The sequence below is a fragment of the Bos indicus genome, chromosome 28 (genome assembly GCF_029378745.1).
Source record: "Bos indicus isolate NIAB-ARS_2022 breed Sahiwal x Tharparkar chromosome 28, NIAB-ARS_B.indTharparkar_mat_pri_1.0, whole genome shotgun sequence".
Lineage (NCBI taxonomy): Eukaryota > Metazoa > Chordata > Mammalia > Artiodactyla > Bovidae > Bos > Bos indicus.
In genome coordinates this window covers 26,848,462-26,866,813 of record NC_091787.1, presented here as the reverse complement: position 1 = coordinate 26,866,813, position 18,352 = coordinate 26,848,462, and the positions used below count along the sequence as shown (strand labels likewise).

The following is an 18,352-nucleotide window of genomic DNA, read 5'->3' as shown; positions in this document are numbered from 1 at the left end:
TATGTTACATGTGATCTAGCACAGTTTAAAAATATAGTTTTTTTAAAGTTAGGATAGTTTTATTAATATGAGACAAAATGGATACTGTGGCAAAAACATTATTTGGGATTAAAAGGGCAATTAAACAAAGAATTAAATTCACTGAGATGAAACGACACTACACTTGTTTCATAAAACAGCCTCAAAACACAAAGCTAAAATTGGCAGAATTCTAGATGCAGAGAGAAAGTTACAGACCTTGAACACTGTCTTCACAATGGCAGATTTTACATGATTCTCTCAGTAATTAGTGTATCAACAAAACCAAAGATTTGAATATAGAACCCTACATCCAAAAATTAGCAAAGAGATATTCTTCTCAAGTACACAGGAACATTTACAAAAACTGCAGATTCAGTAGACCACAGAGAAGATTTCAACAACCATCAAAGAATGGTTGTCATATAGACAACATGTTTCCAACTACAATGCAACTATGTTAGAAAGCCATAAGCAAAAGAAAGCATTTAAAATTCCATTTTCCTGAAAATGCAAAAAGCACACTTAAAAAAAAAAAACTCATAGGTCAAAGAAAAATCATAAGGAAATTTAGAAAATATGAAAAAACTAGGCAATAATGAAAATATTTCAAAACTTTAGAGATGCAGTTAGAAAGATTCATAGAAGCTTAAGTGCTTACATTAAAAAAGAAGAAAGTCTAATCCAGTAATTCCACTTCTGGGTATTTGTTCAAAGAAAACAAAAACACCAACTTGAGAAGTCATCTGCATGCCCATGCACACTGCAGTATCCTTTACAATAGCCAAGATACGGAAACAACATTAAGTGTCCACCAATGGATGAGTGGATATATATATATAATTTTATCAGTTCAGTTCAGTCGCTCAGTCGTGTCCGACTCTTTGCGACCCCATGAATCACAGCATGCCAGGCCTCCTTGTCCATCACCAACTCTGGGAGCTTACTCAAACTCCTGTCCATCAAGTCGGTGGTGCCACCCAGCCATCTCATCCTCTGTCGTCGCCTTCTCTTCCTGCCCCCAATCCCTCCCAGCATCTTATAATTTTATATACACATATAATTATTCTTTAGCCATAAAGAAGAAGGAAATTTTGCCATTTGCAACAGCATGGATGGATCTTAAGGACATTATGATAAGTGAAATAAGTCAGAGAACGTCAAATACCATATGATCGTATTTATATATGGACTCATTTTTTTTAAAAAAAGCCAAATTCATATATTCAGAGAATAAATTGGTGGGGTTGGAGGGTCAATGAGATGAGTGAAGGAGGTCAAAAGGTACAAACTTCCAGCTATAAAATAAGTAAGTCATGGGGATATAATCTACAGCATGGTGGCTATAGTTAATTGTACTATACTGTTATTTGAAACTTAAAAAAAATAGATCTTTAAAGTTCTCATCACAAGTAAAAAAAGATTTTGTAACTAAGCAGGGTGACGGATGTTAACTAGACTTAATGTAGTAACGATTTCACAATATATACACATCAAATTGTTATGTTGTACCCCTGAAACTAATGTTTACATGTCAATTATACATCAGTTAAAAAAAAGACTGAAAATTAATGAACTAAGGATTCAACTCAAGAAATTAGAAAAAGAACCACAAAAGTTCAAAGAATACAGGAAGAAGGAAGCAAATAAAAAGATAAGAATAAAATGAACAAAATGGAAAATAATGATACAATAAAGAAGATGAATAAAGCCAAGAGCAGATTCTTTGAGAAAAGTAATGAAAATCTTTAACAAAACTGATCTAGAAAAAAGAGAAAAACCATAATAAAAATTACCATCTTTTAAAGGGGTATTGCTACTGATTCAAAAAAAAAAGTTTTAAGAGAAAGAGACAATTGTAAACAACTTCATGTCTACAAGTGTGAAGTTTTACAGACAAGGTGTCCTAAAAAAATGTAACTTGCCAAAACCAATATCAGATTTAAAAAAAAAAGCCAGAAAATCAGATAGAGCTATTGAAGACATGGACCCTACAGTTACAAATCTACAAATCTACCCAACTACAAAGACTGAGCCTTCCACAAACTCTGCCACAGCATGGAGAAAGTGGGAAAAACTCCAATTTATTTAATGAAACTAAAGATGGGGACTCGAGCATAACTATGGATAACTCATTTGAGGAAGAATCCCAAAGTTCCACAAATCTGTAAGGAAAAGAGAATGAAGAATGACGACAGGATGAAGGGAACACTGTCTGGGACTACATTCTGGATCTCTAAAATAAGCACAGTAAGTACAGTCTAAACACTGGATTTGTTAAAGGATCTCTCTTTGATTATGGTTCATGTCTACTGTAGGTATAGTTTATGCAGGTAGATACCATCAGGATCAATATCTTTCTCATGCGTTCTACTAGAGTATCCATGAAGTTTTTCTGTCAAGAGTAAACATTTTGTGACCTTTATATATCTATGTAGATAGATAGATAAATATAAATATATATAAATAAATATATAACTCCATGTGAGAGATGAGATGATAGTCACCAAGTCGTGTCCAACTCTTGCAACCCCATGGACTATAGCCCGCCAGGCTCTTCAGTCCATGGGATTCTCCAGGCAAGAATACTGGAGTGGGTTGCCATTTCCTTCTCAAGGGGATCTTCGCAACCCAGGAATCGAACGTGGGTCTCCTGCATTGCAGGCAGATTCTTTACCAACTGAGCCATGAGGGAAGCTCGTATAAATTCATATCCACATGCAAAAGAATGTAGTTGGACAATACTCCAAGTAGATCATGGGCCTAAATGTTAGAGTTAACTATAAGACTCTTAGAAGAAAACATGATTAAATCTTCATGACCTTGGTTAAGCAAAGATTTTTAGATACAACATTAAAAGTATAAACAACAAAAGAAAAAATAGGTAAGTCGGACTTCATCAAAATTAAAAACATTCATGCTTTGAAAGATACCATCAAGTGAGTGAAAAAACAACTCATAGAATAGGAGAATATATTTGCAAATCACATTCCTGAAAAGGGTCTAGACTCTGAAGTAGATAAAGAACTATCATAAATCAATCATAAAAAGACAAATAACCCAATTCAAAAATGGGCAAAGGACTCAAATAGACATTTCTCCAAAGAAGACACACTGCTGCTGCTAAGTCGCTTCGGTCGTGTCCGACTCTGTGCGACCCCATAGACGGCAGCCCACCAGGCTCCCCCGTCCCTGGGATTCTCCAGGCAAGAACACTGGAGTGGGTTGCCATTTCCTCCTCCAATGCATGAAAGTGAAAAGTGAAAGTGAAGTCGCTTCGGTCGTGTCCGACTCTTTGCGACCCCATGGACTTGCAGCCCACCAGGCTCCTCCATCCATGGGATTTTCCAGGCAAGAGTACTGGAGTGGGGAAGAAGACACGCAAGTGACCAATAAACAAATGAAAAGATGCTCAACATCATTAGCCGTTGGAGAAATGCAAATTGAAACCACAATGAGACAACACTTCATACACACAAGAGTGGCTACAGTCAGAAAGTCAGATAATAACAAGGATGTGGAGAAACTGGAACCTTGCATGCTGCTAGTGGGAATGTAAAATGGGGCACATAGGAAAATGGTTCCTAAAGAGTTACTATAGACCCATCAATTCCACTCCTACATGTAGATCCAAGACATATGAAAACATATGCTCACACACAAAAAATTTGTATGCAAATGCTCATAGCAGCATTATTCACAATAGCCAGAAAGTGAAAACAACCAAAACATCCATCAAATGATAAATGGATAAACAAATGTGGTATGTCCACACAACAGAATATTATTCAGCCATAGAAGGCAGGCAGTTTTGATACATTCTACAACTTGGACGAACCTTGGAAATATGTGGAATGATACTACAGATACAAAAAGTCATACCTTGTATGATTCAGTTAAAAGGAAAATCCACAGAGCCAGAAAGTAGATTGGTATCCGGGGAAATGAGCAGTGACGGCTAATAGGTACATGGTTTTTCTGAGGAAGTGATGAAAATGTTCTAAAATTGATGGTGGTGATGGCTGCACAATTCTGTGAATGCACTAAAACCCACTGAATTATATACTTTAAATGGGTGCATTGTATGGTACGTGAATTATATTTCAACAAAGTTGTTAACAATAAACCATACAGATGGTTTCTGAAAATTGCAACTTAATGTCTCTCGGGAAAAACTGTGATTAAAACACATTTCAAGTGCGAAGTTTCAGTTGGAGAGGACAGCTGTCATCAGAAGTTGCGAATGTCAATGTCATCACTGCTCTTTCACGGACTGCCCCTCACCAGCATGTCTTGGACATTAGCTACTTTACACACCAGATGAAAACTGCCAAGTGCACATTTCATCATTAGAAGCCTAAGGATCCCTAGAAATTTCAAAGTCCTCTCTTTGATTTTATAGATGAGGAAGCGAACCTAGAAAGGTGTGTAAACTCTACTGCCAAGAGTCACGCAGCAAGCCTACACTGAAGTTGGGATTGGAACCAGTATCCCCTATCACCCCTTTGTCTTCCTACAGATTTTCTACGGGGTTCCACGCTCTTTAAGCTGGTCTTCTGAACACAGGCAAAACTGAACTCCACAGCCTGGATATCTGACCTTGGCTGTGGGCAGGAGCTAGAAGGGGGTCAGGAGGCTGTAAATTCTAAGAGAGAAAGGGGAACATCGTGGGGAGGAGATAGGGCTGGGTTTCAAGAAGAGGGCTTAAGCCCCAGTTCCTGTAAGAGCAGGGGACACAGCAGGGGGCATAAACTCGGAAGAATGAGCCATCCAGTGGTGTCACACGTGGTCTGGGGCCTGTGGCTATTTTTTCCTGTTACTGATGCGGTTGGGGGGTGAACTCAAAAGAACGGTGCCCCACTTAACGAGCTATCTCCGCCTCAGACCACTATGATGTTGCCCCCACTCCCAGAAGTTGGTCTGTGAGTCACTCAACCCATGGAAACCTCAGGTAAAGACAGAAGTTGGAGAAGACCCCGGGCCCCTGGTCCCACCCACATCTCTCTCCCCAACGGGGTCACACAGCTGTCCACCCATCCACGCTATGGGTACTATTCCAGACCAGAGCGTGGAGGCTGGAAACCAGCGAGGCCACTGGTTCTCACAGACTGAGGAGCAGGAGATGCTGTCCTGGAACATGTGTTTGGAGTCCAGAACCTGGCCCTGGGGCTGGGCTGCAGGTGTGGGCAGGAAGTGGGCAAAGAGGTCTGAACAAGAATTTATTTTCTCCCCACTGCCCTGGGAGGAAGGAATGGTCACATGCTTTAATACTCACAGAGGGCCAGGCGCTGGTCTGAGCGCTTCACACATAGTAACCCTTCAAATCTTCATAACCCATGGGGTCTACACTAAGAGTAGCCCCATTTTGAGATGAGGAAACTGAGGCACAGAGAGGCTAAAGACGCTGACCAGGCCACACAGCTACTGGGCAACCGAGCTGGCCCAAGTACAGGCAGCCTGGTTTCCAAGCTCCTACTCTATACTGCCTCTTACAGCTCACACATGCGATGCTGCGGGGAGAAGCAGGGAAACTGTTCCTGCTGGCCTGTCATCAACTCCAGAGTTGAATCTCAAAGCTCTCAGACCCCTGTGTTCTTGCTCCACCCGCGGAACCTCACCTGTTTGCCCCGGGTTCCCATGCCCCAGGCAGCGCTGCATGGCAGATGAGCCTCTGGCCCTCACCGCTTGTTTCCTGAGGGCTGTGAGCAAGCCGGATGGGGAGGAGAGGACAGGGTGGGTGCCGGTGGGCGGTGGCAGGAGGTGGGGGGGTGAGAGCACAAGGGACCCGTGACTAGAGCTGGTGGGGGCGGGGCAGGAAGCAGACGTGATGTGAGCTGTGGCCTGGGTGATGAGCTGTGTGGTGAGCCTGTGTGGGGGGCTGCGCCACCATTTCAGGAGCTGTCCGTGGGGAGAGGTGTCTGCATAGGAGCATCTCAGCATGGACTCCAGGTAGGGAGGAAGCAGGGAGCCAGGGAGGCTGGGAGCCCCTGGGTGGGGACAGAGGGGCATAAAAGCCTGTCTGGGGAAGAGCCTGATGGAGCAGGAAGTGCTGTGTCCCTTAAGACAAGAGGCCAGTGTCTAGACTGTGCTCTACTACTGACTCTCTGGGCTGCTTCACGCCCTCCCAGGGCTTCAGTTTTCTGTTATACAAAATGAAGAGGTTAGAGTACATCGTCTTTAAGGCCCCTTCAAATTAAAACTAAAAAGGGTCCAGAAACAGGCTCCCTGGGAGATAATATGATGGGGGTCAGGGTGGAAATGAGTAATAATTTTTTGGCCACATCATGCAACATGTGGGATTTTAGCTCCCCGACCAGGGATCGAACTTGCACCCACTGCAGTGGAAGCACAGAGCTTTATCTGCCAAACCACCGGGAAGGTCCCCAGAGTCAGTTTTTTAAAGTTATGAACCATGCTGGCTCCCTAAGTGAGATGATCTGAGGGCATTCCAAAGACTCCCCTTCTCCTGTTTACCTCCCTGGGGCCTGCTGTGTTGCCTGGAATTTTGCCACTCCTTTGGGGAAGGCATGGGAGGCTCCAAGCTAGAATGCAGGGTAGGTTCCTGCCCTCCATGATCCCCTGGGCCTCCAACGAGCTGCTGTCCCTGGTAGGTGCGAGAGGGGAGCGGTCTCTGAGGAGCTGTTTGGACAGGGATAGAGTGGAGATTCCAGTTCATAAGCAGCCCCAGTGAGGCTCCTGAGCCACCTCCAATTGAGGAAGAACCTTTTAGCTAGTGTTTAGTGACAGGCAGCTCACAGATATGAGCAGAATTCCGCAGAGCCGGGCAGGGAAGGCCAAAGAGGAGACGAGCATCAGGAGGAGACCAAGCCGAATGGCTCCTCCCCACACTGGATCTAGGGACACAGGTGCTCGGGCAGCTTTTATCCTAGAATTCAGGCTGATGTTCTTCCATGAGCTCAGAGAGAGGCCCCTAAGGCACAATGGGGAGGAAGATGGTGATGTGCAACCTCATTTCTTCCCCAGTACTGCTAAGAGCTTAATGGGGGAGGGGGTGGAGTGAGAGAGGTGGAGTGGGTAAAGAAAGCATGGCTTGTTCTTGAATCCAAAATGATCCCTCTCCAGAATCCAGGCTACCCTAGAGTTCCCAAATTCCTCCTCAAATCTTGTCCAACTACTCTCTGCCCCCTCCTCTGCATGCAGAACCCCTCTCCACCAACAGTAGCTGTGGTCCTGGGGACAAAACCATCCATCTGGATTCCTATTCGAAATCCTAGTAAGGTCTCCGCCTGGCTGTGTGACCTTGGGCAAGTCCCTTCCCCTGTCTGGGTCCAGCCATACAATGCAGGGGGTGGACCAGATTTGTAAAGGCCATACCAGCTCTGACGTCCAGTGACTTGAGAGATGCATCTCCATCCCTCTCCACCGCATATGTCCTGATAACCTACAGTTGGAGGAAGGGTTGGCCACCCTCCACACCCCTGCCCACAGCTTCTGGGAGACCAAATGCCCCCTGTCTCCACAGCTCCATGGCTGCCCGAGTGCTCCTCCTTGGCATCCTCCTGCTTCTGCCCACACCTGCCCCTGCCCCCTGCTACACAGCCGCGCGCTCTGAGTGCCAGCGCGCCCTCAAGTTTGTGCCGGGCTCCTGGCTGGCAGGGGAGGGCGTGGATGTGACCAGCCTCCAGCGCTCAGGCTCGTTCCCAGTGGACACACAGCGTTTCCTGCGGCCCGACGGCACTTGCACCCTCTGCCGCAATGCCCTGCAGAAGGATGTCCTCCAGCGCCTGCCCCTGGCAATCACCGACTGGCGTGCCCACGGAGCGGGCTGCAAGCGCAGGGTGGTCAAGCTAGAGGGCCGCTCCACCGAGGATGTGGCTGGGGAGGCGGCCAACAGGATCCGCAACGACTGGCAGGTGGGGCTGGACGTGTCTCCCAAGCCAAATGCTAATGTCCGTGTGACAGTGGCGGGCTCCCACTCCCAGGATGCCAACTTCGCCGCCCAGAAGACTCACCAGGACAACTACCGCTTCAGCATGGACTTAGTGGAGTGTCGCTTTTACAGGTGAGCACTGGGGGTGGAGGGGACTTGAGAAAAGAAACGGGAAACTCAGGGTGATCTGGGAGTCCTGGAAGGGTAAGGTGGGGACCGGAGGCTGCTTCCACCAGGAGGAGATGCCAAACCCCCTCTTTCTCGGGCATTGCCAGCTTCCAGTGGGCAGGAGACCCAGCTCAGTCCCTCTTCCCTGGGCCTGTTTCATCCACTCAAGCACTCTTCATTTCTGCCTTCTCAGGCTCTGTGCTAGGAATTATGACTACAGGTTGAACAAAAGTAGACACGCCCCAAGTCCTCAGGGACTTTGTCACCCTGAGAAATGCATGTCTCCATGGGACCTAGAGTCACCGACCCTGATTTCTCTCACGGAAGGCCATGTTTCCCACACAGTGAGACAGGGCACCTCCTGACTGCATGGCCAGAGCTGTCAGGAGCCTGAGCACACAGGACCCAGCCCAAGAGTCAGACAGACAAAGCCCACAGGATTAGGCTCCAAAGCCAGAAGGTTACCAACAGTAGGGTATCATTGCTTTTAAAATTAGAAAATTGAGAGAAAAAACAAACTTTGAGTAAGAAAAACCTATACAAACTATCTAGGTTACCAAGGGGCAATGGGCAGAGTGGGTTTTCCTGCTGGATGGGTGATTCAGAGCTTGGGCTTTGCAGCCACGTCACCTGGGTTCAAGCCCTAGCTCTGACATTTAATACGACCTTGGGCAATCTCAAGGGGGTTACTGAAAGGGGCCCGCCACTGGGCTCACCTGCTTTTTTCTCACCTCTCAGTTTTCACCTGGTGCACACTCCCCCAGTACACCCTGAGTTCAAGAGGGCCCTCAAGACACTGCCCCCCCACTTCAACACCTCCACCAAGCCCAACTACCACAGGCTCATCTCCAGCTACGGAACCCACTTCATCCGGTCCATGGAGCTGGGCGGCCGCATCTCGGCCCTCACCGCCCTGCGCACCTGCGAGCTGGCCCTGGAGGGGCTCACAGCCAGCGAGGTCGAGGACTGCCTGGCTGTCGAGGCTGAGGTCAGCATAAGCGACAGGGCCAGTGCCTCGCCATCGTTCAAGGCATGTGAGGAGAAGAAGAAGAACCACAAGGTGGGGACCTCCTTCCACCAGGCCTACCGGGAGCGCCATTCCAATGTCGATGGTGGCCACCACTCAACCATGCATGACCTGCTCTTCGGGAGCCAGGCTGGGCCCGAGCAGTTCTCAGCCTGGGTGGCCTCACTGCAGGACAGCCCTGGCCTGGTGGACTACACGCTGGAGCCTCTGCACATGCTTGTGGAGAGCCAGGACCCGCGGCGGGAGGCCCTCAGGCAGGCCGTGAGCAAGTACGTGACTGACAGGGCACGCTGGAGGGACTGCAACCGCCCGTGCCCCCCGGGGCAACACAAGAACCCGAAGAACCCATGCCAGTGCATATGTCCTGGTTCAGCAGCCACCACCCAGGACTGCTGTCCCCGGCAGAGGGGACTGGCCCACCTGGAGGTCATGAACTTCAAGGCATCAGATCTGTGGGGAGACTGGATCACTGCCACGGACGCCTATCTGAAGGTCTTCTTCGCCGGCCAGGAGCAGAGGACCGCCACAGTATGGAACAATAACAACCCCAGGTGGATGACGCGGCTGGACTTCGGGGATGTGCTCCTGGCCACCGGGGGCCCCCTGAGGGTGCAGGTCTGGGATGCAGACTCTGGCTGGGACGATGACCTTCTTGGCACTTGTGACCGCACCCCAAAGTCTGGCTCACATGAGGTGTCATGCCCCATGGACCACGGTCTCCTGAAATTCTCCTATCAGGTCAAATGCTTGCCTCACCTGACGGGGGAGAGGTGCCTGCAGTATGCCCCCCAAGGGCTTCTGGGGAATCCTCCAGGAAACCGGAGTGGGCCAGTGTGGTGAGAGAAGTGGGTCCTGAGAGGACCTCTGTGCCAAACTGGAAAGGTCCCATGCAGGAACCCAGAGGGCCTATATCTCCATATCTCCATTAGACAGACAGAAAACTGAGACTTCTTTTTTTCTTCCAATGAGGTGGCTGGATTTACAGGCCAGCCCTCAGCCCTGTCCAAACTGCCTTAGCTCTTTAATATTCTCGAGCCCAGGAACGGAGGTGGAGCTGGGTCAGGCCCTGCAGCCAGTGCTTCACTGCCCTACAGGTCAGGGACAGGGCAGAAAGCCCGGACGCTGTGCCCGCCAGGCTGCCTGGTGTCACTTACACCATTCCCTCGCAGCCCCGCTTCTAGCGTGGTGAATTCTTCATCATATTAGACCTAACGTCTTTGGCCCCAGCTGCTCCGGTTACTCTGTTTTCTTGGCCCACCAAGCTTTGCCTCTCAGCCAAAATCCAGGACTGTCTTGACTTGTCTCATTGTGTACACAGTCTGACCAATAAATGTGATGTGATGGTGACCATGATGGTGGTGGTGGTGGTAGCAGAGGAGACGACAGAGCCCAGCCATAGCCTCGGAGATGGACTCCGACCTTAGCAACCCGACCCAACAGAACAGGTGGTTGACCCCAGGGGCAGGCAAGTAATATAAATTAACTGTTTTCCCAATTCTGTTGAAAATGGGGAGGACTCAAAATATCTCAGTCTCCTCATAACTCTCTGATTCGAGAAAGAGCAGCATAAACAGGAATAAACACGAGTGGATGTTCAGCTCTGAGTGGGGAGATAAGAGGGAATGGTGAAGTCTGGGATGAGCTGAAGGGCATGTCTTATCCAGGGTCGGGGCAGGGGAGGGGCATCTCTGCGACAACCAAAGGTTCCCAGGCAGGAACATGAGCCCGGAGCTTTTCCTAATTCCTTAAAGTAACTAGAAATCCCAGCTTGACTCCTGCTGCTGCTGCTGCTAAGTTGCTTCAGTCGTCTCCGACTCTGTGCAACCCCATAGAGAGCAGCCCATCAGGCTCTGCCGTCCCTGGGATTCTCCAGGTAAGAACACTGGAGTGGGTTGCCATTTCCTTCTCCAATGCATGAAAGTGAAAAGTGAAAGTGAAGTCGCTCAGTCGTGTCCGACTCTTGGCGACCCCATGGACTGCAGCCCACCAGGCTCTTCCGTGCATGGGATTTTCCAGGCAAGAGTACTGGAGTGGGGTGCCATTGCCTTCTCTGAGCTTGACTCCTAACTGTTGGCAATTCACTTCACTTTGTAAAAATAAACCAACATAGGCAAGCGCAGTACAAGCCAGAGGACATGTACGCAGGTCATGATTGTTCCAGAGCAATCATTTGAAAATTCTAATTTCAGAACCTGGCTGACTTAACAGGTCTCTGCATCCTACAATTCTAGGGGAGAGGCAGTGGTTTCAAGGGCTCCTGGCCTTGGCATGAAGAACCCTTCAGAGCCTCAGGCTGTGATGTAACACGACCTGGTCTTAGTTTCATGTGCCTGGAACACAGGCCCCAGAACACAGGCCCGTGCAGTGGGCAGCCTCCTAGACCTGGTAGGATTTGGCTGTGCAGGGCCGCTGTTGGTGGGGCTCAGAGTTGCTGGCACAGGCCTCCTGGATCTCTTTGAAACTCCCTACAAATTAAGCCCTTTGAGGTCTGTGGACCCATAGGCTCAAAAGCCCAGCAGTGACATTACACTGACCCTGAGTCCCCAAGTGGGGCAGGGGGATTGGCAAGCTCTAGAAGCCTGGTTGAAACTGCTGTTCTTACACCTTTCCCTTCACAACCACACACACACACACACACAAGAGCACAAGAGAAATCATGCAGCTTCACTCTGGCTGCTATAGTTGTTGAAAATAACACGGCCATGGGCCGTACCCTTGAGGAGAGTGGGGCCAGGGCAGGCCTGGCTCCAGAAACAGCTCTGTCCAGAGACTGGAAGTCTTGGTCTAGGCCCCACATGGTCAGGGACCTCCAGAAAGTTCCCCTGAGCCTTGGTTTCCCCAAAAGGATGACCTGTGTTTTACTCCCTTCCCAGGACTGTTTGGAAGGGGGTCATGAGCCTTCCTAGAAGGTCAGTGCTATAGAAGCAATCCTGGGAGGTCATCTGATTAACCCTCCTGGTTTTGCATTTAAGGAAACAGAGGCTCAGAAGAAGCGACTGGGCCAGGGCTGCAGAGGTCAGTGGCTGAGCCGGGGCTCTGTGAGTCGTGGGCACTCCACTTGGAGAACAGCTCTGCAGAGACCAGCAGGACTCGGACAGGAGGAACCACAGGGAAAGGGGTGGTGTTACCAAGGAAAAAGAACGGCTGATGCTGTTGAGGGGCAGCCAAGGAGCCCTCAGCTCCAATGCAACACTTTCATTGACATTCCACTGACACTTTGTCACACTTGGGGCCCCTCGCTTGTTCAGGAAATTCCTTGCTGTGCCTGATGTCTTCCATCCGCCCTCCACTTCTCATCTTCACCCTGCTCCATCCTGCTCTGGCCCGGAGGCTGGCCGATCTGAGCCTGTCAGTGGGCAGGAGATGGGAGGGCAGGAGGGAGATCTCAGAGACAAATGAGGTGGCCTTGGGCTCGCTGGCCCTGTGTCACCACTTCTCTTCAATGTCTCTGCATGTCTCTTTCTGTGTTCCAGACATTGCTCCCTCCCTTCATCCCTTCAGACCTAGGGATGGTGACTGCTCCACCACTACCAATCCTGAGTTATCACACTGTCCCTTCCACTTCTCAACAGCCCCCTACACCTTTGTCAAGAGGCCGTTTATAAATACAAATGCACATGCTTAGTTGCTCAGTTGTGTCCAACTCTGTGACCCCATGGACTGTAGCCCACCAGGCTCCTCTGTCCACGAGATTCTCCAGGCAAGAATACTGGAGTGGGTTGCCATGCCCTCCTCCAGGGGATCTTTCCGACCCAGGGATAGAACCCTTGTCTCACATGCTCCTGCATTGGCAGGCGGGTTCTTTTACCACTAGGGATACCTGGGAAGCCCCCTTTATAAACCCTCCTCAAGTTATAATTTGAATATGCCCAGGCTATGGTCTAAATGTTTATGTCTCCCCACGAATCATGCATTGAAATAGCAATTGTCAGGGTGATGGTATTAGAAGGTGGGGCCTTTGGAGGCAATTAGTCATGAGGGTGGAGCCCTCTTAACGTAGGTTGCTGCTGCTGCTAAGTCGCTTCAGTCGTGTCCAACTCTGTGACCCCATAGACAGCAGCCCACCAGGCTTCCCCGTCCCTGGGATTCTCCAGGCAAGAATACTGGAGTGGGTTGCCATTTCCTCCTCCAATGCATGAAAGTGAAAAGTGAAAGTGAAGTCGCTCAGTCGTGTCCGACTCTAGCAACCCCATGGACTGCAGCCTACCAGGCTCTTCTGTCCATGGGATTTTCTAGGCAAGAGTACTGGAGTGGGGTGCCGTTGCCTTCTCCCTTAATGTAGGTTACTGCTCTTATAAAAGAGACCCCAGAAAGATCCCTGGCTGCTTCCCCTGTGTGAGGACACAGTGAGAAAATACCTTCTATGAACCAGAAAGCAAGCCCACTGAATCTGCTAGCACCTTGGACTTCCAGAACTGTGAAAAATAAATTTCTGTTGTTTATAAGCCACCTGCTTGTGGTATTTCGTTATAGCAGCCAGAACAGACTAGGACAGCTTCCTATAGGGGCACTGATAACATACTAGTGAGTCTGGTAGGAAGAGGGACCACTTTGCCCCAGAAGCTGAAAATGCCCTATTCTTTCTTCTCCGACCTCCCCTGCAACTAGGAGAAGATGTGTGACTGGTTTACCAGTTAGATGCAACCAGCTCTGTTTGGGATTCCTACAGAAGCTGATGCTGAAACCAGCAATTATGTGGGCAGTGACCCCAGGGAGCCCAGTAGAGAAGAGGGGTAGTAGGCCAGGGGAGGGAGGGTGGCCATAAAAGAGGCATGATCCAGCAAGTTACCATGTAGGCAACCAGAGCCAACGAAGAGTTATCCCAGCTGGGAGGGAGGGAGATGGGCTTCCATACATCACCTCCCACCCATCATTGGTTAGGGCTGAATTATTTCCCTACTTATTTCATCCAGACTTGGCTTCTATTCCTGGCAACTAAAAACCCTGGTGATGACACCATTCCATTTTCTCCCTTGCTGCTTCAACACACCACCCCCTTTCCCAACCCTCCTCCCACTCCACCCTGGTAGGACCTTGTCCTTAGAGTCACACTCAACTGCTCCCAGTACTCCCCTCCCCAGGGCATGGAGCAGGGACTATTCACAGATTCCAGCATTCACCCATGGTTACCGAGCACTTTCTGTCAACCGGGTCCTGGGGCCAGTGAACAAGCCATGTGGAGCATCTGCCTTCTCATGGGCTGTGTCTGATGGGGAGATGATGTGAGCGTGGAAGAGATTCATGGAGCAGGGTGGCACTCTGCTGGTGGCACTGCCCCTGCCACCTGGGCCCAAGTGATCTCTTCCACGACTCGGGGCTTGGGTTGACAACAGCCGAGGTTTTGTTTTCTAAGCAGTTACCACAGCACCCTCATCTCCCTGCAGACACGCTTCGTGGTCTCTGAGGTGTGGCCCCAGGTGGTGCGGCGACCGTGTCAGTGTCTCTGACATGTGTGAGCAGGGGAGGATCTGCTGGAGAGCAGCCATGTGGGGGTGGAGAGAGCCCGAGGGGAGACACAGGGGCCCCTTGCAGCTTTGAGAAGCTGTGAATCCTCTCTACAGTGATCCTTCCCCCACATCTGTTACCCGAGTTAGCCAACTCAGCCTCCTAACAAGCGCCCCCTTCTGCTCACAATCACAGCCTCTCCAACCCAGGCCATCCACATCTCTTGCTTGGACAAGTCTTCCTGTGGCCTTCTCACTGATCTCCAGGCTCCTGTCCACCCTCACTGTCCCTCCACCCCACAGCCACAGTGGTGCCCACACCCTGCCGGATCCCCTGGGCCCTACTGCAGGCTGGCCCTGCCTCTCTGCCTGAGGGCTCCAGGGGAAGGCCAGAAGTGCTGGGGAATCATGCCATGCCCCACTCAGCCCAGAACAGCCCTCAACCATTGCCTGATGGGAGGTGGTATATAAATACCCCAGCTCTCTCCATCTCAGGGCTGGAGCAGAGGTGGGGATAACTCCAAGGGACATACTCAAATTCAGTGACTCCTAGAGTTTCCCAACAGAGTTAAACTCCAGTATCCACAATGGTGACCTGCTTGACCACACAAGCTCTCTTGGCTGTCTCCCTTCCCTGGCTCAATTCTCCACTCCACTATGGGGTATTTTCTGGGATCACTTCCTACACAAACAACTCATTGGCAAATCCCTGTCTCAAGGTTTGTCTCTGGGGAAACCCAGCTAAGCAAACCATACCACTGCCTCACTTAAAATTCTTCATTGGTTCCTTGTGGCTCTTGGGATAAAGTTCAAAGCCCCTAGTGTGACCCACATTCTGCCCTGATCAACTCTGCCTCTACCCTGTCCCCCACCAAGCCCTTCCTCACTGAGCAAGCTGATTCTTCTGATGGCTACACTGTCTCTAGCCCTTCCTGAATGCTGCCTCCTCTTTCTGGAATTTTTATCCTACATCCAGATTAAGTCCTCCTCAGCCTCAGGCTTCAGTTTTCAAAGGTGGCTTCCTCCAGGAAGCCTTCTTGCAGGAAGCCTGGCTTGCAGGTCTGGGTCATGGCCCCCCATACCCTGCTCCCATAGACCTCATTATCTCCCCATCACAGCACTGTGAGGCCAAGGGCCATTTCTATCTTATTCACAGTTGAATCAATTGGTCCAGCACCTGACATCAGTTTGATGCTTGAAAAACACTGGATGATCAGATGAATGAATGAATTCTACCAAAGAATCTTCTAGCCTCACTTGAATTCTCCCAGAGATAGAACTCATTACCTCCAGAAGTTGTTCTACATATGGAAAGTTCTAACCATGAACCATCATATGACACAGAAACCTGCCCCTTTACAACATCAAGCCATGGTCATGGATCAGGGATCCTGTGTCTAAATATACAGTCCCATCTCTCACTTGGTTGGGCAGAAGGACCACTAAGCTGACTCCAGTCCAGGCAATGGCTGTCCCTCACCCCTCTTTGTGTGAAGGAGCCACAGAAGGGCCACCCACTGTCCAGGTCAAGGTGGACAGGGGACTGGGTCAGTCAGTCCTCCTCCTGTCTGATACCGACAGTGAAAACAAGAACCTTTCATGGAAGGTGAAGGATGGCTTTCGATTATTATCTACCCAGACCTTTTATTTCTCAATGGGCTCAGTTACCAACTGAGAAAGTCCCAGTTGGGACAGCACTTTCTCTGGGCATAGCTGGTACCCACTTGGTCTAGGCAAGCTGTGACCCCAGAAGGGCCAGGCCCACCACCTTAACCTGCTCACAGAGTTCTCCTTCCCCCATCCACCCCTGCCTAAAGAGGTCTTTTCCAGCCAAGACTTCCACAGCCCAGGCAGCCACACACACAGACAGGGGCAGACTGGGCATCTGCCTGGCTTCTCACTGTTAGGGAGAGGGTGATAGGGTGGCGGGTGGGTGTGGTACAGATGAGACCAGGGTCACAGGTGAGATTCTCATGGGGTGATGAGGGTTAGTGTTGCACAGAAAGAGACCAACCTCCATCACAGACAGGATCCTCAAGAGCAGCCAAGGACTGATGGCCAATCCAGGCTGCAGCGAAATGACTCCAGCCACAGGTTCACCCCAAACTGGCCATAGAAACTCAACCATATGAACCTTGACTTTGATCCAACACTGAGCCCCAACCCCAACCAGTTCTCTTTTGTACCTCATAATCACAGAAAACTCCTTTCAGGCCCCCAGGTCCCAGCTATAGAACAAGGAGCTAGAACAATGATTTCTGCATGGTTTTTCAGCTAGGAGGGACTTGACCCTAAGTCCTCAAGTCAGCTGGTCCCTGACAGTGGGTGTGGCTGAAGAACCCGACAGCCCTGTTACCCCAAATCTGCTGGGTGGGCAAACCCCACAATCACCACCACCCCCCACCCCATTCTCAGAAGTACTGCTCCACAGGCGCTTCTCTTCACAAAGCCAGATCTGCCGGCCAAACCAGAACAGCTGCTATTGTTTTGCAGACTATAATGGCAATCTGTTTACTGCCGGGCTTGACTGCACATCTGGAGCTCGCAGTTAATCTCCACAACAGCCGGTTCCCTGTTTCTTCTTAAGAGGCCCATGACGTCAGCTTACTGGCACGACACTGACTTTTCCCCTGGGAGACCCAATCTCCCCATGAGATCCACCACCATGAAAGAAGGCTGGCCCCCCAGGAAAACATATTTGTCTCCCTCTCCTCTCTATTCACAGGAATCATCACCCGGTGGACGGGGGACCTTCCCCCAAGATCCCGCCTCCGTGGAGGCTGTCACTAAAGATGTCACTCCCACCTCTGCAGATCCTTCTCCCACGGGAATATGGGGCTTCATGAGACTTCATTTTGTGAGGCATTGTTCCAAGGTGCAGTAATTGAGAGACCCCCTACTGCCTCTCCTTGCCGCTACATTACCCTTATTTTTCTCTTACTAACACTACAAGTAAAATACTAATAAGTGCTTGAGTGCTTATGGTAGAATTTGGATGGCTGTACATGCATTAGCGCATTTAATCTTCCCAGCAGCCCTACGAAATGGATGTATTCATCCCTGTTTTAGAAATGAGGTCTCCCAGAAAGCTGAGGAGCACGCGTCTCTGGCTGTCCCACTGTATGACTCCTGAGTTGTCCAGAGCATATCCTGCACCATCTCCCCTAACATCTTGTCCTCATTGTCTTCCCAACCATCACACACAAAGCCCTCATGTGCAGAAGACTCACTTTAGGGGGATGCTCTCAGGAACAGCAATTCCCTGATGCCACCGGCCACTCACTTTTTTTTTAACTTAATATGATAAGACAACATACAGAGCATAGTAGGGCTTCCCTGGTAGCTCAGATGGTAAAGAAGCCACCTGCAATATAGGAGACCTAGATTCTACCCCTGGCTTGGGAAGATCTCCTGGAGAAGGAAGTGGCAACCCACTGCATTATTCTTGCCTGGAGAATCCCATGGACAGAGAAGCCTGGTGGGCTATAGCCCATGGGGTCCCAAAGAGTCAGACATGACTGAGCAACCAAGCACGCACGTACAGAGCATAATATTGATCATTTTAACCATTTGAAAGCATACAGTTCAGTAGCATTAATTACATTCAAAATGTCATGTAAGCATCCTCTCTATTTTTTGTCGTTCAATTGCTAAGTCGAGTCCGACTCTTTGCAACCCCATGGACTGCAGTACTCCAGGTTTCCCTGTTCTTCACCATCTCCCAGAGCTTGCTCAATTCATGTCCACTGAGTCAGTGATGCTATCTCACCACCTCATCCTCTGCTGCCCCCTTCTCCTTTGCCT

General features: G+C 49.7%; 1 protein-coding gene across 1 annotated transcript; it reads left to right on the top strand.

Moving 5' to 3' along the window:
* The first annotated feature begins 5,829 nt into the window (after positions 1–5,829).
* Positions 5,830–10,451, top strand: PRF1 (perforin 1). Its single transcript, XM_019954264.2, has 3 exons — positions 5,830–5,967; positions 7,502–8,041; positions 8,816–10,451. The coding sequence occupies exons 1-3, from the start codon at positions 5,957–5,959 to the stop codon at positions 9,942–9,944; spliced, it is 1,680 nt and encodes a 559-aa protein (XP_019809823.2). The 5' UTR covers positions 5,830–5,956; the 3' UTR covers positions 9,945–10,451.
* The last annotated feature ends 7,901 nt before the right edge of the window (positions 10,452–18,352 follow it).